The 20,118-nt window shown below is 62.4% G+C and overlaps 2 protein-coding genes across 2 annotated transcripts in view; one reads left to right on the top strand and one right to left on the bottom strand.

Moving 5' to 3' along the window:
• Positions 1 to 265: 265 nt before the first annotated feature.
• LOC103266571 (calcium homeostasis modulator protein 2-like) lies at positions 266 to 1,318 on the top strand. The gene is made up of 2 exons (XM_021715368.1): positions 266 to 376; positions 801 to 1,318. Exons 1-2 carry the CDS (start codon positions 266 to 268, stop codon positions 1,215 to 1,217), a joined length of 528 nt encoding a protein of 175 aa, XP_021571043.1. The 3' UTR covers positions 1,218 to 1,318.
• Positions 1,319 to 2,023: 705 nt separating this feature from the next.
• PDCD11 (programmed cell death 11) overlaps positions 2,024 to 20,118 on the bottom strand; it is a gene marked incomplete at its 5' end in the record, with an annotated part of 32,183 nt that continues 14,088 nt past the window's right edge. The window contains 20 exons of the mRNA XM_008064202.1: positions 2,024 to 2,830; positions 3,228 to 3,393; positions 3,706 to 3,859; positions 4,141 to 4,309; positions 4,839 to 5,086; positions 5,223 to 5,372; positions 5,788 to 5,895; positions 6,055 to 6,331; positions 6,845 to 6,967; positions 7,747 to 7,869; positions 8,198 to 8,254; positions 10,604 to 10,781; positions 11,099 to 11,201; positions 11,350 to 11,439; positions 11,846 to 11,951; positions 14,957 to 15,019; positions 16,121 to 16,662; positions 18,514 to 18,629; positions 18,971 to 19,120; positions 19,789 to 20,008. Of these exons, the coding sequence (XP_008062393.1) occupies positions 2,659 to 2,830; positions 3,228 to 3,393; positions 3,706 to 3,859; positions 4,141 to 4,309; positions 4,839 to 5,086; positions 5,223 to 5,372; positions 5,788 to 5,895; positions 6,055 to 6,331; positions 6,845 to 6,967; positions 7,747 to 7,869; positions 8,198 to 8,254; positions 10,604 to 10,781; positions 11,099 to 11,201; positions 11,350 to 11,439; positions 11,846 to 11,951; positions 14,957 to 15,019; positions 16,121 to 16,662; positions 18,514 to 18,629; positions 18,971 to 19,120; positions 19,789 to 20,008 (3,315 nt within the window). The remainder of the gene's footprint in view (positions 2,831 to 3,227; positions 3,394 to 3,705; positions 3,860 to 4,140; positions 4,310 to 4,838; positions 5,087 to 5,222; positions 5,373 to 5,787; positions 5,896 to 6,054; positions 6,332 to 6,844; positions 6,968 to 7,746; positions 7,870 to 8,197; positions 8,255 to 10,603; positions 10,782 to 11,098; positions 11,202 to 11,349; positions 11,440 to 11,845; positions 11,952 to 14,956; positions 15,020 to 16,120; positions 16,663 to 18,513; positions 18,630 to 18,970; positions 19,121 to 19,788; positions 20,009 to 20,118) is intronic.

Raw genomic sequence — 20,118 nt, 5'->3', positions numbered from 1 at the left:
TCGGGCCGGCCGCCTGTGGGTCAGAGCTTGCTGGGGCCGTGCTCCCGCCAGGCCACGCGCTCTACACTTATCCGAACTCTTTTCACTCCTGGAGCCTGTAAGTTCTTTTTTGTTTTTTCAAACTGTAAATCCCACGTAGGTGTGACCAGGCGAGAGACCGTTTTAGACGTCAAAGTCATGCCCTCCTGGCCTGGACTGGCCGTGGCTGTCCCGGGGGAGGCTCTGCCCCGGCAGTCCCCGTGGGGTGGTGTGTGGCGGCCCCGGGATGACGTGTGCCCCAGGCCCGCTCTGGGTCGACCTCAGCCCCGGCAGGACTGGCCGGGGCAGCGAGAGGCTGTGGCCTGGGGGCCACAAGGCGGGGGCGGGGCAGACCAGGGTGAGACCTGGCAGCCCAGACTCAGGCGGGTCTGCAGGCTTAGGCGCGGGCTGGGCGGGGAGGCCAAGGCCACAGGACTCTCCCCGCCGGTCTCCTCTCGGGGTCTGTGACACAAGAGCCCGTGGAGAGACAGGGCAGGGCTGCCCCGGGGGGTGTAGACAGGCCGCAGACCAGATGCCAGGTCCCTCGGGGGCAGTGGGGACCGAGGCATGGCCACGGCCACCCTAGCCTCCAGGGACGTGCACATGGTGACCTCGGCGAGGCAGGCGGTGGGCGTGTCGCGGAACCAGGCCTTGGGCCTGGCCCGATCTCCCCGGGACCTGCAGAGGCTCCCAGCGGCAGCCTCTGCCGGCTGGTGGGATCCAGGGGAGGCCAGGAGGTGAGGCGGCAGCAGGGACGGCGCCCTGACCGGCCCTCCCTGCAGCTCTTCGGCTGGCTGCTCATCGGCACGGTGGCCGTGCTGGCCTTCCTGACCAAGTGCCTCCAGCACTACTGCTCGCCGCTCAGCCACCGCCAGCAGGCCTACTGGGCCCAGTACCGCGCCAGCGAGGACCACCTGTTCCGGCGCACAGCCGAGGTCCACGCACGCGCCCTCGCCGCCGCCAACGTGCGCCGCTTCTTCGGCTTCGTGGCCCTCGACAAGGAGGAGGAGGAGCTGGTGGCCAGCCTCCCCGTGGCAGGCACGCAGCCGCGGCCCCAGTGGAATGCCGTCACCGGGGTCTACCTGTACCGCGAGAGCCAGGGCCTGCCACTGTACAGCCGCCTGCACAAGTGGGCCCAGGGCCTGGCGGGCAACGGCGCAGCCCCCGATGGCGTGGAGATGGCCTTGCTGGCCTCCTAGGGCCGCCTGCCCGCCCGCCCTGGCTCCCGGGCCAGGCCGGCACACACCAGCTCCAGAAGGGACCGCCTCCACTGTCTTCCTGGGGAAACGGGCAGGGACAGGGCATGAGGCGGCCTGGGCGCAGGGAGGCCAGTGAGCCCTTGGCGGCTCCAACCCGAGGTGGCCCCAACCCTTCCCGTGGCGGCCTGCCCTCAGGTCCCTCTCATGACACGAGGGGCCTTCCACTGGGGACCCCGTGCTGGGAAACCACCCCAGCACAGCCAGATGACAGCAAGGCCCCCAGCAGGCCTGTGGACAGTGTGCTGCGGCTAATGTGTGTCTGTCTGCACAGGGACACCGTGTAGCGTGTTGCCAGGCCCCGCCTCCTTCGGACACCTCTGGGCACTTTATACTTACAATTTTGATAAAGCTTTTCTCAGTAGTACAGACTCGCCTGGTGTCTGCAGGAGTGAATGCACCATGCCACAGCAGGCTGCACTGCGGGATCAGGGCCAGGACCACCCCATGGGGAGGCGGGGACCACAGGGTGGCGGTGGGGCAGGGGCACCGGGGTCCACCCGGAGGCCTGGGGCCAAGTTCTCCTCACAACGGGAGCCATCTGGCCCGGTCTGGCGACAGCCCGGCCTTTCTCAGAGAGCTCAGGCCACGTCCCAAGAGCCGGGAAAAGATGCTGTGCTCACAGCAAGCCAGGGCCCACGGCCCGTCAGCCAGCCCTCCCCTGCACCTTGTGACGTCCCCTGGAACCCGTGCCGCTTCCTGGCACATGGCTCAGTCACTTTCCATGAAAACACTCAGGACAGTCAAGGTGCTGCCAGAGAAGACTTTTATTCCCTCAGGCCCAAGGCAGAAAAGAGCTGCCTCAAGAAGCCTGGGCTGGCGCCAGCCTCCGGGACTCAAGTGGACAGCTGTGGAGACGAGGTCACCTGGCCGTGGCCCAGGGAGGCATCTGTAGGCTGAAGCTTGCTCAGGGTGGGTCGCCCCACTTTCCCTCCCGGGCTCTGCCCCATCCTCTGGCCTGGCCTCCCAGCCTCTGCTCAAGGGCAGAGGTTCTAGCTAGGTGAGGCCGCAGCAGCACCCAGGGGTGGACTTGACCCTCCCGCTGGACCTCTGGAGCCTGCCGGCTAGACCGAGTAGCCAGGGTTGAGGGGGGTCTCGACCAGGACACACCTGGGGCTGGGTCCTCTGCTCCTGCTCCCAGGGACTCCCGGAGGGAGGGACGCTGGGCTCTCCAAGGAGCCTGAGAGCCCGAGAGCCTGCTGCCATAAGCCCAGGAGCCCTGGGGGTGGAAGCACCGATGCCCGTGGCCACTTGGAGCGCAGTGAGCCGAGAAGTGAGCAGCTCACGGTCCTCCCACCCATCCAGAGTCGCCCAGGAGCAGCAGCACTCAGGTGCAAGGTGCTGGGCTGGCGATCCACGGCTGACACCGCGGGCCCAGAGGCCACTAGTCCTCCAGCATGGCGCTCCGGGCCTCCACGTACTCCAAGGCCTTGGCCTTGACCGCCTGCACGTCCCTCTCAGTGCCATGCTGCTTCACGTAGTCCAGGTAGCGCTTGAAGAAGAACTTCATCCTCTTGGGCGCCAGGCTCAGGTGGATGACCCGCTCGAAGAGGTCCCTGTAAGGAGACCCAGGTGGCACTGCCTCAGCCCCAGGCCCACGCTCGGCCAGAGCCAGGCCCGCCACGCCCGGGACCCCACGAGGCCCGCCAGAGGCACCTGTGAGCCCGGAAGAGGCGTGGAGCGGCAAGGAGAGCTCAGCTCCACGCGCGCCACGGGCCCGGACCCACCAGCCCATCACCGACCCTCCCTGCTGTGGGAACGCCCCTCAGGAGTGAGGCCCGGGACTCCCCCGGCGGCTCCAGCCCCAGCACTGAGGCCGGCCTCGGAGGAAAGGAGGCTGGAGTAGACGCCACCACCTGGGGCGACGGGTCCAGGGAGGAGGGCTGCAGAAGCCGGGAGCTGCCCCACGCTAAGCCATCCGCCCGGCTGACACCCTCATCCCCAGCCGCTCACCGGACATCCTTCTGGCTGCCGTGCTTGATGGCCATGTCAATGTAGACCGACCAGACGTCGGTGCGTTTGGGGTAGGTGTTCAGCGTACTCTCAAACATGGCCTTGGCCCGCTCAGCATCCCCCAGTTGGAACTCCAGCTGGGCAAACTTGGCAATGACATCCACGTCTGCAGGGAGAGGACATGGCTCAGCGGCCCGCACACATGCTTTGCCCAGCACAGATGGGGGTAGGGGCAAGCCTAGGTCCTCGCTCTCGGAACCAAGACCCAAACCGGGATGAGGGACACGGGTGGCGAGGACCCTCGAGAAGGGGGGTCCGATCAACAGAGCCAGCAAAGGCCTCCCCTGCCCCCGCCCCTCGGAGTCTAGCACCAGACCTGCGGGGACACCACCCGCAGGGGCCCAGCTGGGGGCTCCGGCCGAGAAGTGCCGCTGGGACCAGAGCCAGCCCCACCCGCCCCAGGCCGGCGGGCACTCACGCTCCTTGCTGGGCAGGCACGCCAGGGCGCGCTGCAGCACTCGGTGACTGGCGTCTGCCTGGCTGCGCCGCAGGAGAAAGGCGCCATACTGGATCCACACGGTCTTCTCCTGCCGGAAGCGCTTCAGCATGCGGTTGTAGAGCTCGCCAGCTTCCTGTGAGGGCATGGTGGTGATGTGTGGGGGAGGGCCGCGAGGCGGGCCAGACGCCGACTCAGAGACGCCAGCCACGAACCGGGCTCATCGCAGACCGAGGTGTGGGGAGCACAGCTCGGGGAGAAGGAGCGTGAGGGGGCTGTGGGCGACGGGGGCAGGGGCGCCAGGGAGCTACCCTGTGCCTGCACCAGCCGCCCGGCACGCACCTCCAAGCGCCCGCCCTGTGGTGAGGCTGGGGCAGCGTCCTGAGACGCGGCGGCCCGCCTAGACCCGATGCCCACCTGGAACTTTTCCGACTTGCTGTAGATGGCCGCCAGCTGCAGGAAGACCTTGAGGGGCTGGCTGTGCTGCACGGCGCGCTCGAAGACCCTGGCCAGTGACCCCGGGGAGCCAAACATGTTCTCCAGGTTGAGCAGCGCCACCCACACGTTCAGCTTCTCCTGCTCCTCCCTGGGGAAGGGCAGTAGTGGGCGCCCAAGTCGCCGACCCGCTCCCACCCACGCCACGTGCGGGCCCTGGGACCTGGCCCCGCTGCCGCCCACAGGCCCCGGCTCCGGGGGAGTCGTCTGGGGCTGCCAAGGAAGGCCCGATTCACTCAGGCCTGCGGCTGGGCCAGAAGAGCCACCCTGGGCCTGTCTGCCTCCACGCTGAGGGAAGGAAGCCAGGGCAGCCGCCCCCCAGGCCTCCAAACACCGCCCCGCCTCGGCCCTGCCTGGAAGGCTGCGGAGGGCCTTGGGCAGGGTGGCGGGGGAAGGGGGTGCGCAGGGTGCGTGCCGAGCTGCCCTTGGCGTCTGCAGTGAAGCAGACCCTGAAATATACATGAGCAGATCTGTTTCACGCAGGCACATCGTGAGAAAGCAGCACCCAGGGTCAGGGCAGCAGCCCGAGCTGCCGCCAGCCGCCCAGAAGGCAGGCCACAGGGACACACACTGCCGGCCATGGCGCAGGACGCCACACTCCCCGCCAAGGCCCCTGAGACCTGAAGGAGATGGTCTTGAGGGCCCTTTCGGCCACAGCGCGGGCCTTCTCGATCTCTGTGGCCTGCAGGTGGAACGCCATGTACTGCAGCCACAGGATGGAGCTATCAGGGGAGCTCAGCACCAGGCGGTCGAAGTCATCCGCGGACTCCGGTTGCCGCGCAGGGTCCATCAGTGCCGCCTCCACACGGGACAGCTCCTTCTCCGCCTGCTGCCGCTCCAGCGCCCTCTCCTTCCTGCTCTTCTTCTGCTGGGGGACAGACAGTGAGCCCTGCCCTTCCCGGCACCTCCCGGGGACCGGGCGCCACCCCCACCCACTCAGCAGATGCCCAGGTGCTGTGCCCAGGGGTCCCCGCAAACAGGACAGGGCCCGGGAAGTCCAGCACCGTGGCCTGGGGTGGCTCTGTGTCCTCCTCGCTGTCCGAGCTCTCTCCTCCAGGTGGCAGGGCAGGGGCCAAGGAGTCCAGCCCCGCGTCCCACGCGAAGCCCGAGGACAGCTGCAAGCAGGGCACGGCCACTGGCCTGGATGGTGTCTCCTGGAGGAGCAGAGGCGCTGAGGAAGGGACCTGGCCGTGGTTCCCAGCCCCGGAGCATGGACCCCACCACGCCCAGGCCAGGCCCAGCCCACTGCGGACACTTCCCAGAAGCAGCACCAACATTTTACTAATTCGGCAACAAAATGTCAAAACACACACAGTGAGACGCACACACATCTGTCAGACCACGGCAGAGCTGGGCAGAGGCACACCACCAGCTCCAGGGCAGGGATGCGCGTGCCCAAGTCCAGGTCTTGTGTCCTCATCTTCGAGCAGCCTCGGGGGCCAGCCTCCTCATCAGCCCCCGCCCCCACACCTCAACTGTGGTGTGCTCAGGGTCACGCGGCCCCCGCCCCACCTGGGAGCAGGAAGCAAGGCCAGGCCAGGGACGGCCCTGGGGCCCGGGGCCCCTTACCTGGGGCCCAGCAACTCCTCCCGTGTCCTCTCCTTCCCGATAGTACACGTCCGTTCCCCTGTCGTCCTCCCATGGGCCTGCTCTCTTCAGCCTCTTGCTCACAGCCCCCTGGGGAACAGCGAACAGCGCCTAGAAGCCCCCGGGCTGCCCGGAACCCGCTGCCCTCACCCCTTTCCAGCAGGGCGGCACCAAGCTCCGAGACCCGCCTCCCTCCCCTGCCCCACACACGCCCCTCCTGACAGGGCGGCCCCATGCTCCGGGACCCACCTGACCGCCCTGTTCCTGGTGCGCCCGCTTGCGCGGCTCCCCTGTCCTCGGCCTCCGGGGCTGCTCCTCCTCATCGGGCAGCGCTGCCCCCGCCAGCCCCTCCGGGTCCTCCCCGCTCCTCTCCCGATGCTGCCTCTGTGCCTCCTCTCCCGGCTGTGGTCTCTCCTCAGCCTCGGCCTTCTCGTCCTCGAGCCCCAGGGAGGCAGGGAGCACGTCCGGCCGCCCTGTGTCGCTGGGGAGGAACGACAGCTCCACCAGCTTCTTCCGGGGGTCGAGGCTGCAGGGCGGAGGGCGGTGGGGGTTAAGGCAGCACGGAAGCAGGGCCCCACGCGCGGCGCGACTCCTCCCTCCTGGCTGGCTCCTCCAGAAGGGGTGCTTGCCAGCCACGTGGTGGCAGGCGCGGGGCAGTGCAGGTCCTGACGTCGCCAGCAGGGCCCTGCAGGGGCAAGCCCCGCACGTTTCCGGGGGCTGGGGCCAGGACTGAGGAGGAGGCTCCATACACAGGTCTTCGCGCCAAGCCCCACGCTGGAAGTCTGCCTCAAAGTCTCCCCCCCGTGCTCCAGGAGAAAGGGGCGCGATTCCCAGACTCCCACCACAAAGAGAGGAGCAGGGGGGAGACAGGGGGAGCGATGAGGAGGGAGGGAGGAAGGGACAGAAGGGGTGGAGGGAGAGAGAGCAAGGGAGGGAAAGGGATGGAGAGGGAGAGGGAGAGGGAAGGAAATGGGAGAGAAGCGGCGGAGGGAGGAGGGAGAGGCACAGGAGGGGGAGCCAGGGAGGGGGCGGCACCCACCGCAAGACCCTGGCCGACAGCAGCTTCCCCTCGGGGAGGTACTTGCTGTACAGGGCTCTCCTGGACAGGCTGCGCTGGGAGACGTGTCGGAACCGGGCCACCCCCACGACAGCAGGGCCAAGGCTGAAGGAGAGACAGGAGTCCAGCAGTCACACCCGCAGCACCACGTGCCAGCCGCCAGCCACCTGGGCGCCCGCACCTCCGGGGACCCAGGTGTGACGAGGACTCGTGACAGCGCCCCTGTGCTCAGCAGGACCCCGCGGGCTTTGCCGGCGACGTGGCTGCCAAGCAGAGTGGAGGCAGGACGGAGGACCCTTTCCCCACAGCACCATGACACGCAGGTCACAGTCGCTGCAGACGCTCCCCGAGACGCTTAGCGACCGCAAGCGAATGCTCAGAGAACAGCCAGGTGTGTTTACAACAGAGTGAGAAATGCCAGTCTTTGGACCAAACACCAAGCAAGAGCCAATCACTCAAAGCTTTCTCTTTTTTCCTCTGAGGTGGAGTCCCACTCAACCGCCCAGGCTGGAGTACAGTGGCACACTCACGGCCACCCCAGCGCTGACCCAGCAATCCTTCCGCCTCAGCCTTCCAAGTAACCGCAACTACAGGCCAGGCTAATTTTTAATTCACTGTAGAGACAAGGTCTCACCATACTGCCGGCTGGTCTTGAACCCGCAGGCTCAGACAATCCTCTCGCCTCGGCCTTGCAAAGTGCTGGGATTACAGGCTTCAGCCACTGTGCCCAGGCTCAAAACCTTCTTTCATGGGCCAAATCGTGGGGTTTTGTGGACAGCTGGGAACTGGAGCCCTTCCTTCCTTCACATTCCCATCAGAGGTGCTGACCACGGGACGCGGTGGACCCCACCCCAGGCAGGCCAAGGCCAGGCAGCCACACTCACCCCAAGAGCACGCCGTGTGGCTGCACGGACTGCACGTAGCCCCTCAGGAGCTGCCCTGCCCTGACGTCCTCCACAGAGTTCACCTCGGGGTCTTCGACTTTGCTTTTGGTCTCCGGGTTTGTTCTAGAGAAGTAAGGACTTCCACTCACACCTCTGGTCCCGCTGTCCTGCGCCCTTGGCCCATTGGCAGATGCAGCCAAGCTCCCGCCCCAAAACACCCCTGTCGAAGCACAGGGCACGCCAGCAAGCCCGCCTGCACCAGGACACCTTGTGGGGCTGTCGGCACCTGTCCCCGGAATCAAGGCCCGAGCAGATGGGAACACCCCCCGCTTTTCTGGGCAAGAGGATGAGAGATCAGGTGTCAAGCAGAGAGGGTAGGAAGCCTAGAATCCTGGGCGGACAAGTGCGCCCCCCTCGCTCCCAAGAGGTTCCCCACAACCCAGAAACCCACCTGGATGGGCGCAGCGACAAGATCAGTTCCTCGTCCGCGGCGGACAGAACACAGCATCTGGAGTGAGGGTAGGAGGAATTCTCCATCTTAGCTCTGGGACACGGCAGGGGCCCAGTTCCCCGCCCCCCAGCCCCCACACCATGGCAGGGCGAGGCAGCGAGGCTTCATTCACTGAAAACTGCTGAGGGACTTGGGCCCCATGTGTCACCCCTGTGGGCCTCAGGTGACTGTCTGCCAAGTAAAAATCACACCCGGATGCGCCTCACCCAGGAAAGGTGCTGGTGAACCCGCAAGAGGAGACGGGGCAGTCCTGCGAGGTCAGAGCCGCGCAGAGACAAGACCGGCCCAGGCGGATGCAGAGGGTGCAAGCTTGGCAGAGGCCGCCAGCCCAGGGAAGCCAAGACGAGGTATGGGCCGGGCACCCCAAGACAGGAGGAGGTCGGGGGGGGATGACCCGGGCCCCCCAAGACAGGAAGAGGCCAGTGGGGGATAACCCGGGCACCCCAGGACAGGAGGAGGCCAGGAGGGGGGCCTCAGCAGGGTGACTTCAGGAGGGAAAGCAGGGCTGACTCCCACATCGCTACAGTTGCTTTGTCCAAAATGGCCGTTAGCCGCCCCAGCTGTCCCTGGAAAGTGTGAAGTCAGGGAGGCAGGAAGGGTCTCAGCAATCTTCCCAAGGACGGGACTGTGCAGGACCCGCCTTTAGGTGAGTAACTACCGCCACAGCTGACAGCGAGGACACGCAGCTCACCACCGGCCGTGGCCTTGGTCACGACAAAACACATTTAACTACTTGGCTACACACCGCAAGCTCATCTTGGAAGTGCCAAGAGACAACCCGAGAAGGCCCAGCGAGCCTCCAGGACGCCTTCCCTTCTCCCCCTCCTCCCGGAGAACCTGGCAGGGGCCTCCGGGGCAACCCTGAGGGGAGGGCACTGTCTGGCCTCCAGGCTCTGCCAGCGAACTCGTGGGTCTCGAGCTGAACTCGGCCTCCTCTGGGCTAGCCTGTGCCCTGAGACTCCGAAGAAGGTAATTGCACAGTAAATGCCTTAGTTAACAGTGTTTACGAGAACAGACGCAGGGAGGCTTTGCGGTGTGGTGGTGAAGGTGGTGGAACCACTGCTTAGCTGTGTGATCTGCATGAAGCCATTGAACATTTTATGCCTCAGTTTGCGCATCGGTAAGACAGGAGTGTCTGACGGGGTGGGGAGGCGGCAGATAAGTGATCACACGCCAGGCACTTGGTGCAGTGCCAGGCTTGCAGTGATCATCTAGCAGGCGCAAGGTGCCACTGTCTCCGCCGATTAACCTTACATTTAGGCTGCTCTGGCAAGCACTGAGATATTCCAAGTAGTGACTTACATATGTGCTGTGTTATACAGACCCTAAAACAACTCCAATCAGCCGGGCTCGGAGGCTCAGCCTGCAGTCCCGTGCCTTGGGAGGCCGAAGTGAGTGAACGGCCTGAGCCTGCGGGTTTGTCACCTGCCTGGGCAACTTGGCGAGACCTCATCTCTCCAATACATCAGAAAAAATTAGCCGGGTGTGGTAGCGCACGCCTGTAGTTCCAGCTACTTGGAAGGCTGAGGCCGAAGTTTTGCCAGAGCCCAGCAGGTCGAGGCTGCGGTGGCGGGGAGCAGCCACTGCACTCCAGTCTGGGCGACAGAGTGAGACTCCAACTCAAAAAAAAAAACAACTCGAAGACTCAAACTAAGGTCACTCTCCCTTACAGAAAACACCTACAGATCAGTACTTAAAGAACATGCTTCAATATGAAAAGGAGCAACTTGGACGAGCAAAGCACGGAGCCAACGTGAACGGCCAACAACCGCAGGAAAAGGCCAACGTGAGAAATGCAGATTGGACGTGAGACCAGTCTGTGCCTGACCCACGGCTAAGATGGAAACTAAGCGTGTCTGGTGCTGGAGGGCGGGTGGCACTCACACTTGCTGCTGGCGGGTGACTGGTCAGCAGGGGCCCCGGGGAGGGTCGTCTGGCGGCACGTACAACACGTCTGACCCACCCGTGTCACTTCTGGGAGCATTCCAGCATGCAAGCAAGCGTGCCCGCACACTACTACCAACAGAGAGCTGGGGAGACGACCCTGGATCAAAGCCACGTCCCGGGACGCTAAGTAAGGCCAGAGAACAGCACAGACTTCGAAGTGCTGGCATGGAAAAGGAGCAGTCCAAGGCAAGCCGCTACGAGAAAAAAGCAGGCTGCAGTGCGGCGTGAGACAGAACGCCGCCACACATCAAGAAACACAGCAGCCTGGAGGCAGAGGGCAAGGCCCCAGGGGTCAGAGGCAAAGGGGAGGGAAGGCAGGCGTTCCCGTCCTGTGCCCCATGCTTGTCTCGTCTGGCACAAAGCCACGCGCCACAGAGAAAGAGGACGACACCGGCTCACCTGACGACTTTCTGGGGGACGAAGCCTTGCAGGGGCGCCTCGGAGTAGGAGTCACTCACGTGGAACACGCTGACCCTGCCCGTCCTCCCAAAGGGGAAGGCCACCGTCAGCCCCTCATTAGGGGTCACCTTCGCCACTCGGCCCATGGCCACCTCCCCTTCCTCCAGCCTGTGGGGACCTGGCAAAAGCAGCCTGACTCAGGGAGGGGGATGGGCAGGCCAAGAGAGGCGGAGGTGCCCAGATTGGGCGACCCAGGTCACATGCCATGGGCCAGGACACCGGGGCCGTGAAGCATTTAACCCCCTCCCTGGGACTCGGGAAAGCTACCATGTGGGCGGGGACACCAGGACAGTAGGAGAGCACTGGGCAGAGGCACTCCCAGGAGAAACTATCCAGCAGGCCTCCTGCCAGGCGGAGGACCACGCCCAAGGCACCCTCCACCTGGCGGAGGACCCTCTGCCTTCCCCCCCCCAGCCAGGCACCCTCCGTGCCCACCTATGAGGGAGAGACACAAGAAGGCCTTGCCGGAATCCGGGCTGACCACGGTGGCCCTCAGGGCCTGGCCAGCCCGAAACTTCTTATCCGGATGCTTCAGAACCTGGAAGGACAAGAACGTTCCTCTGGTGCTCGAAGGAAGGTCTGCGGCTCCCACCGCAGCGCCCGTCCCCAAACCCGGCCCTAGACGCACGGGGCTCCTCCTCCACTGTGCAGCCCACGAGCGCCGCGCTCCGCAGGCCCGCGCCAACCTTGAAGCTGAGAGACGTGAGCAGCAAGGGAATCCTCCCCCGGACGTCCGGGCCCAGCTCCACCTCCAGCCATTTCTTCACCACATTATACTGGGGAGAAGAGGAGAAGCCGAGCGGGCAGACTGAGTGCCCCGCCCCCGCAGAGACACAGGCTCTCCCAGGACCCAGGGCATCGCCCCAGGCCACCCGGGCCAGCCTCCTCCCCCAGGCCTCTTCCCTGAGGGGCAGACCCCGCAGCCTGGCTCCCTGCCTCATGCGGCACGGCACCGCGACTTCAGAGGCGCGTCTGGCCCCGGGATGCGCTCAGGGTTCACCCTGCCCTGCGTCCCTCTTCCCTCCCTCTGAACGACGGCTCGACTGACACGTGGGGGCGAGCTGCTAGCTCCTCTGGGAGCTGTGGTGGAGCGCCCTTGCTAGGCCACAGGCCCTCTGGGGTGAAGGCCATGCACGGTCTCCCCACACCGAGCCTGCTGCCAGCATGGGGGCAGGCACTCACCTTCCTCAGGAAGCATGTCACGGTCTGGCCGGCCTGGTACTCTCGGGCCTTCTCCACGGGGCTTGCACAGTGGGTGTCAAGGGCTGTGCAGCCAGCCTGCAGCTCGCTATGTTGTAGACAAGGGAGCGTTAACCTCTGGGTGAGACTGGGACGGGTGGCCAGGCGGGACTCCTCCAGTCCCACCCACCACGTGCCGACTTCTCCCCAGGACAGCGCCTGGGGGCTGCCCACTTCCACCGCAGCCACCTCTGTGCAGCCAGCGGGAAAGCAGGCGGCCACAGCCCCTCGCTGAGCTCAGGAAACAAGCGCGTGGCTTCTTCCCGACACTCGCTCGGGCTGTCGTCTCAGCACTGCCCTCACAGGCAGCCCGCTCAACCGCGCAGCATCAGCAGGGTGCTGCCCACTGTTTCACGCCACTCAGCAGGAGCTGGGACGATCAGCCGACTGCAGATCCAGAGCACTGTCCCCATGAGCCCCGCGTCACGACCACCTCTTCTCTTCTCAGCAGGGCCAAGGGGGGCAGTCCGTGTGGCCAGCCTGTATGTCGCCTCGCAGGCATCACAGCACTGCCACCCACTCACCAGGGCCAGGACCTCCTAACGCCACCTGGCCATGTCAGCGCAACGGGCAGGTCACAAGAGCGTGGCTGTACCATGCCCGCACATGCTGGTGACGTGGGAATGGGCGCTTTCCTGGATAATGGCGTGTAAGTGCAGACATCCCACGATCCAGGAACTCCACCCACTTGCTACACACACAGCACAAGTTCATGTTGCTCACCGCGGCACTATTGTCAAAAAGCAACACAGAAACAACCCCAGCACCCTCGTCAGCACGAGAACAGTGTGGCACAGTCACAGGATAGACCAGCGTTTTAACTCAGACCCAAAACAAAGCAAGTCGCAAAATGCAGCACATCACTAATGTTAACTTTAAAACCACACAAAAGAACGACCTGTAGATGCACAGGCGTATAGCTGTCTCTGGGGATCCACAGGGGACTGGTTCCAGGACCCCTCACAGACCCTCAAATTCGAGGACAACCAGCTTCCGCATTTGAGACAGTGTGGTGTCTGCATACCGCCACCTCCATACACTACAGACGACCACCCCAGCCACGCGCGACACCCAACATCGCTCAATCCTGTCGACGCGCCCCGCGTTTTTCTGTCTGTGTGCTCCTCTGTTGTCCCTCCACTCCCAGACGTCCTCCACACCCGGCTGGCTAAAGCCCTGGACACAGAAGGATACGGAGGGCTGACCGCACGAATAACCAAAGAACAAAAGCAGGAGCGGGACGTGCGCGCCAAAGCTGCCCTGGGAGTCCACCCTCTGGGGAGAGAGTACACCTGCACATGGGTACCTGTGTGCTGGGCACTGCGGCACACCACCCCCGGGCACTGTCCCCAGTGCGCGTGCAGTCAGGGCGAAAGCGCACGTCTGCTCAAGGGCTGGCCTGCATCCCCCCAAGAACTCACTTGTGAAGTCCCAACCCCCGTAACGCAGAATATGACTGTATCTGGGGGCAGGTCTTTCTAATTACGATGAGACTGTTAGCCGGGCGCTCAGGCCTGTCATTCCAGCACTTTGGGAGGCCAAGGCGAGAGGCTTGCCTGGGCTCAGGGGTTCGTGACCAGTCTGGGCAACTCGGCAAGACCTCATCTCTACCACAAATCAAAAAATTAGCCAGGCATGGCAGCACGCGCCTGTAGCTTCAGCTACTTGGAAGGCTGAAGCGGAAGGATCATCTGAGCCCAACAAGTGGAGGTTGCATGCCATGAGCATGCCACTGTATTCCAGCCTAGGCGGAAAAAAAAAAAAGATGAGACCATTAGGACGGGCCTTAACCCAACACCACTAGTGTCCTCTTCAGAAGAGATTAGGCTACAAATCGATAACAAAAAAAAACTCGATTAAAAAATGAACAAAGGACTTGACTAGACACTTCTCCAAAGAAGATATACCAACGACCAACAAGTGCATGAAAAGATGGCCAGCACTCCTAATCATCACAGAAACACGAGACATCACTCACGGCACCCATTATGACAGTCACTAGTCAAGATCAGAAGTCACGGGTTGGCAAGGACATGAGAAACTAGAACACTTTCACACTGCTGGCGGAACTGTAAAATGGTATCCGAAAAGAATTTTTAAAAGGGCCGGGCTCGGTGGCTCAGCCTGTAGTCCCAGCACTTTGGGAGGCCAAGGTGAGTGGATTGCCTGAGACTGCAAGTGAAGGTATTGCAGCTCACGCCATAACGTGACGAGACCCCTCCGTTTCACAACAGACTGTAGGGACACCGTCAAAACGTACACGACGCAGGAAGCAGACTCATCGTGAGCGTGGCTCCCCTGCCAAGGCTCACTGCTCTGAAACTAGAGCTCAGTCGCTTGAACCTCTGAAGCCCAACACCCAGGAGTGTCTCCCCTCCCGTCAGTCACAAGCCTCTGCTCTGACCCTTGGGGATGCTGGCCAGCCTCACCCTCGGAGGGTCCTCACTGAGGTCCTTCTAACCACCCGGAGGCCCCAGGGCTGGTCCTCAGGACCTTTCTCGTGGCCACGTGCGTCTTCCAGCTTTTTTCACGAAAGCTGCACCACTCTGACACGTTGGGTTCTTTTCAGCAAGAGGCAGACGCGCACAGGCTCACGGACCAAAATGATGAACGTCCACAGAAACGTGACCCCCGACAAGCCGGAGCCAGCATGACATGAACTCCTGGTCTCCCCCTCAATGCTCTTGGGAGCCCCACAGCCCCCACGAGCACGGCCTGAAACACCAGCGCACGTCTTGTCCCGAGCAGTCACAGAGGATGCAGGTATCCTTGCACTTAGGGAACTGCGAGGTCCAGCAGACATGTTTCCTTCTGTCACACACTGACATGCAGGCCTGTCGTGGACTGTACGTGTTGGGTGTGCATGGACACTGACGTTTGTACGCAGTTTCCCACCGAGTCTCATGTGACCCTCCCCCAGCCTGAGGAGAGCTCAGCATCCCTCCAGAGAAACAAGGGACCCAGACAGAGAGGCCAAGAAACCGAACTCTGGCAGCACAAGACTGGAGCCTGGGCCTCCCAGCTCACAGGAGACATGCTGCCAAGTCCCCTCACCTTGACCGAACACTCAGCTCCAGGACGGTGCGGACAAATCCGGGGTGACTTACTGGGAGAAACCTGCAGAAACAAGTAAGTCAAATCACTCTCAGTCTGGTAAAGCGGTCACCTGCTCCACACCAAACCAAGGCTGCGACCATTGCCACGGCACCATGGAGAGACAGGCCAGGCTGAGGCGTCTGTCCTCATCCTCCACAGCCAATAACAAGGAGCCGGCTGGCCTGCCCTTCTGGGTCGAAGAGAATTTTCCTTACCGACGATACACCCCAAGTCGAGTGACTCACGGAGACTCACAGTGAAGTCCTGAAGCCAGACTGAGACCCCCAGTGGCTCTCATTCCAGCCAGCACTTCCGCCACAGGCACGTGCAGTGACGGGAGCGAAGCCCTGCATGTCGCTGCTGTGGAGTGCATTGCCGTAACTACTGGTGCATGAAGTGCTGAGTCCACGGGAGTGGACTGCCACAAAGTGTGGACTGTGGCCCCTGCTGGCATGTGTGCACCACACAGCCACCAGGGTAGGGGGCCTGTTCCACCAGCGGGCATGTCTCCTCCAGCCCTGGCAGTGGCCCTACAAGGCCCTCCCCAGCAGCATTCACTTAACGAGTTAGGAGAAAAAAATTCAGACTTCAGTAGCTACTCGTACAGTCAATGGGAATTCAAACCCAGGTCTGACTCTCAGCAACTACGCTCTGGGCCAGGCTCGGTGGCTCAGCCTGCAATCCCAGCACTCTGGGAGGCAGAGATGAGTGGATTGCCTGAGCCCACGGGTTTGAGACCAGCCTGGGCAACTTGGTGAGATCTCGCTCTACAATAAGTCAAAAACTTAGCCGGGCGTGGGGGCATGTGCAGCTACTTGGAAGGTTGAGGTAGAAGGATCACCTGAGCCCAGCAGGTTGAGACTGCAGTGACCAGGAGCACACACTCCAGCCTGGGCAACGGAGTGAGACTCCAACTCAAAAAAAGAAAAAAAAAACCCAAAAACTACACTCTGTTCCACATTTCTAAAAAACCTGCCAAAAGGATTCTTCGGTGAACATCTTAAGTTAACTAAAAGAGAATCGGGTTTGCACGCACTTTCTGGAGCCCACCCACATTCCTCTACTCCTCCTCCCCACAACAAGCGCCTCCCGCCAAGGCAGCCTGTGCCCAGAGCCTCGTACTTGGACGTCTTCACGTCCCGCCCGCCGATCACGCAGGCTGTGACTGTCCTTCCGACCTTCAGTGTGGCGGTGGGAGTGGCACCCTCCGGAACGTCATCCAGAATGTGGGAGGCGTGGATGCAGCCCACGGCCCCACCGGCCAGTGTCACAACCACATGGGTGGGCTTTACAGACTTGACAGTCCCCGTGACCACATCCCCAATGGACAGGGCGTGCTTCTTCGTGGTCCCCACGGCCAGAGCCGGATCCACATCCTCTTCCTCGTCGACTGTCTCTGAGTCCTTCTGGGCCTGGCTCATGGTCCTCTTGGCCACTGGCCCCTCCACGGCCAGAAGAAGGCCAGTCACGCCCGGGTCCGTGGTCTTGAGGCTCAGCGAGACACCCTGTCCCACCTGCAGCTTCTCCGAGTCGAAGCGGAAGGTGTCGTTGAGGTGCGAGGCCAGGGAGAAAGCCACCAGGTGGCCAGTCTCCACCAGGGAGGCAATGGCAAAGGACTCCTCTAGGTGCTGCACGGTTGCCCGGTGCTCGCTGCCTTTCTTCAGCTGAAAGAGAGAAAGCCGGCCCGCTGTCCTCACAACCCATAGGCACTAGCACGCAGTCTGGCAGAAACAGAGTGGTCACACCCCGGCCCGTGGCTTCAGGACACCCCCAACTCTGTTTCTGTCTTGCTTTGGATCCCAATTCCCAGACCCAGCCTAGCTCTAGTGAGCCACAGCCAGGTGCCCTCCCACTGACACTGGGGATCCCAGCTCAGTCCTGCCACCTCCTCCAGCCACCCAACGAACAGGCGCACCCGGGAGCTCGCATGCCAGACGCCAGCCTTGAGTTCCTCAAATCCACAGGGCACTCCCTGTGTGCATGCCCGAGTCTCACCTGGGTGATGAAATGGTCACGGGTCCTGCTAGAACGCTGAAGGGGCATTCTTTTCTTCTCTCTTAAAGTCCTGAGAGCCCAGGTGACTAGAGCCTAAGGGTCCTATCTCTACCGTACCATGCTCCATGCTGGTGATCTATTGCCCACAAGCCACATGTGGCCCAGGACAGCGAGGAATGCGGTCCCCAGAATCTTTAACATCACGTTAAAACTAGCATTTCTGACGAGCACCTTGACAAGTCTTATATACACTAAGTATATCACATAACTTAAGCGTGGCCCAACACAACTCCTCTTTACTCGAAGGCAAAAGGTTGGACATCCCTGCTCTCTGCAATCAGGTGCCCAACACATGCTTCACAGAGGGGCCCCAACCCCCAGGCCGGTACCAGGCTGTAGCCTGTCAGGAACTGGGCACATGGCAGGAGGTGAGCGGCAGGCGAGTGGAGCTCGGCCTCCATCAGATCAGTGGCGGCACTTGACTCTCACAGAAGCAGGAAGCCTCCTGTGAACTGGCACGTGAGGGACGCAGGCTGTGAGCTCCTTATGAGAATCTGGTGCCTGAGGACCTCCTGTCCCACCCATGGAAAAGTGCCTTCCACAAAACAGTCCCTGGTGCCAGACAGGTTGGGGCCTGCTGATTTAGACCATGACCAGACACTTTCATCACCCAGAAGAAAAAGACCAGGCTTGAGACTTCCCGCAACCTGGGGCAGGGCAGAAAGGGGTGTGGACTCGCAGCCTGGGGGTCCCAACTGCCCACAGGCACACTTTCTTTGGTTCGTACAAAGTCTTTTGTTAAAGGGAAAAAATTGGCTCCCAACATTTTCAACATTTCAAGCAAAAAAATTTTAATCAAAGACTAGGCCAGCCGTGGTGGCTCACGCCTATAATCCCAAGCACTTTGGGATGCAGAGGCGAGAGAATTGCCTGAGCTCAGGGATTTGAGATCAGCCTGGGCAACTTGGAGACCTCGTCTCTACAATAAAATAAAATAAAAATTAGCTGGGTGTGGCGGCAGATGCCTGTGGTTCCAGCTACTTGGAAGGCTGAGGTGGAAGGATCGCCTGAGCCCAGTTGGTTGAGGCTGCGGTGGCCGGGAGCATGCCACTGCACCCCAGCCTGGGCGACAGTGACATCCCAACTCAATCAATCAATCAGTCAATCAATAAAAATCGAAGACTTGGCAACACTAGGCCCAAGTATTCCCACCTGACATCCATCCACTGGATGGAGCTGCAGGCTCAGTCCCACAGGCTGGGCGCCATCTCCAGCTGCCCAGAGGCCCAGTCTTGCCACTCCGAACCACGTGGCCAGCTCCACTCCTTCCTATCCATGCCTGGGCCTGATGAGCGTGACCACGGACATTACCTGAGCCAGTGATAGTCAGTGCTGGTGGGCACACCAGGATACACTGGCGTGCCCTCAGCTGGCCCAGGCACTCAAGTGAGGAGTCTTGCCAGTGTGGGAGAGAGGCGTGTCGTCTGAGGCATGCGGACAGATGCTGGGAGCAAGCCTACCTTCCTAGCTTTCCGTTTTACCATGTCCTGGTGCAGGGAAACATGGACTTCCAGCTTCAGCATGTCCACGTTTAAGACGACAACCTTCCTCTTCTGCCCAGACTCCAGCTCCCGCCCTACAGCAGAGAACCAACACAGTGTGACCACCATCCCGGGACAGGGCAAAGGGACAGAACCTACCTCCCGTGCAGGTGCCCAGAAAGGCAAGAGGACACAGGTCCTAGGTCTACCTGGTTCAAGCTCAGGCAGGCCTTCATTCATGTGAAAACCCAGCTACATCCAATTACAACAAGCAGAGGACTCATGCTTAGGCCGTGGCGTCACACGAGACAGGCGAGCATAAACGGCTCCTGAATCAGCAATCCACCCCGTGTATTTAGAAACCCCGTGTCCAGGGGCAGGAGCCACAAGCAAAGGGTCCCCCACCCACCACAACGGGCAAGACAGAGGCACTCACCCGCCCGATGGTATCTGCTGGCCCTCAGGACCAGGTCGGGCACTGGGCCGCCGCTGAACACCACAGAGCCATCTTCCAACACCTCCTGTACCACCAGCTCAAGCACCATGCCAGGGGTCATCTGAGCCAGCGTCTGGACCAGCACTGAGTCTGCCAGCGACCCAAAAGGAAATGGATCAGGGCCGTGAACGCCCCTCTCGCTATCCTTCTCCTCTGGAAGCACAGCGTTGCCATGGCGGACGGGGAGCGCTAGGACCACCGAGGAGGCAGAGTCACTTCTGCAAGCATGTCCGGCAGTCTCCCCTCCTGTCACAGGCCGAGGCCTGCACCCCTAGTAACAGCCCAGCCTGGCCGTCATTCACGACAACGGCCAGCACCAGAGACACGGGGTTTTGGCTGTGTGCCTGAAGGCTCGTTCTCTCCCTCCAGCCCTGTGCTCCCAGATTCCACAAGTTCCAGCCCTCCTACACCCGGGCCCAGGGTCCGAGGGCCAGAACGACAGCCCCTCAGGAGGCCCTGTAGGTCCCAGCCCCGCCTCCCCACCCACTCCACGGTCACAGAACACGGGGACGAGGTGGAGAGATGGAGGAATCCACACACAGCGCAGCACAAGGCCACTGAAAAGAGGGACGCCTTGAACCCCCCGGCAGGGGACAGGGCCCTACAGGGGTGCTTGCACTGCCTGTCACACTGGGTGACTGTGCGCCAAGTGTCAGGTCCCGAGAAGCCCTGCGGCTCCCTAGCAGCAGGGTCGTGTGCGCGCTGCCCGCCCCCACAGAGACCGCCTGGGAGGCGCCCCCACGCCAGCCCAGGCCCACCTCGGGCACCCATGAGGCTGCGCACGCCCTGCCGCTCGTCCAGGCACTGGCTCAGCAGCAGGAGGCTGGTGGGCGCCGCGGGCCCCAGCGCACAGTCTGACAGCCGCAGCGACAGCAGCACGCGCTGCCTCTCCGCATCCACGCTCGTCACCTTTGCCACCACCGTCTGCCCCTCCACAAAGTGGTCGCTGGGGGAGGTCACGAACTTGTCGCTCACGATCTGCGGGAGAGGAGGCAGGAGCCGGGAGGAAGGAGGCGGTCGTTCAGACAACACACCCACGTGCCCAGGAGGGGAGGCCGTGCCCGGAAGCCCCTGCCCTCTGGGTGCAG

This window comes from Carlito syrichta, unplaced genomic scaffold (genome assembly GCF_000164805.1).
Source record: "Carlito syrichta isolate Samal-C Ts95f unplaced genomic scaffold, Tarsius_syrichta-2.0.1 Scaffold100623, whole genome shotgun sequence".
NCBI classification, from domain to species: domain Eukaryota; kingdom Metazoa; phylum Chordata; class Mammalia; order Primates; family Tarsiidae; genus Carlito; species Carlito syrichta.
The sequence above is the reverse complement of the archived record's forward strand: the minus strand, read 5'-3'. Positions and strand labels throughout refer to the sequence as shown.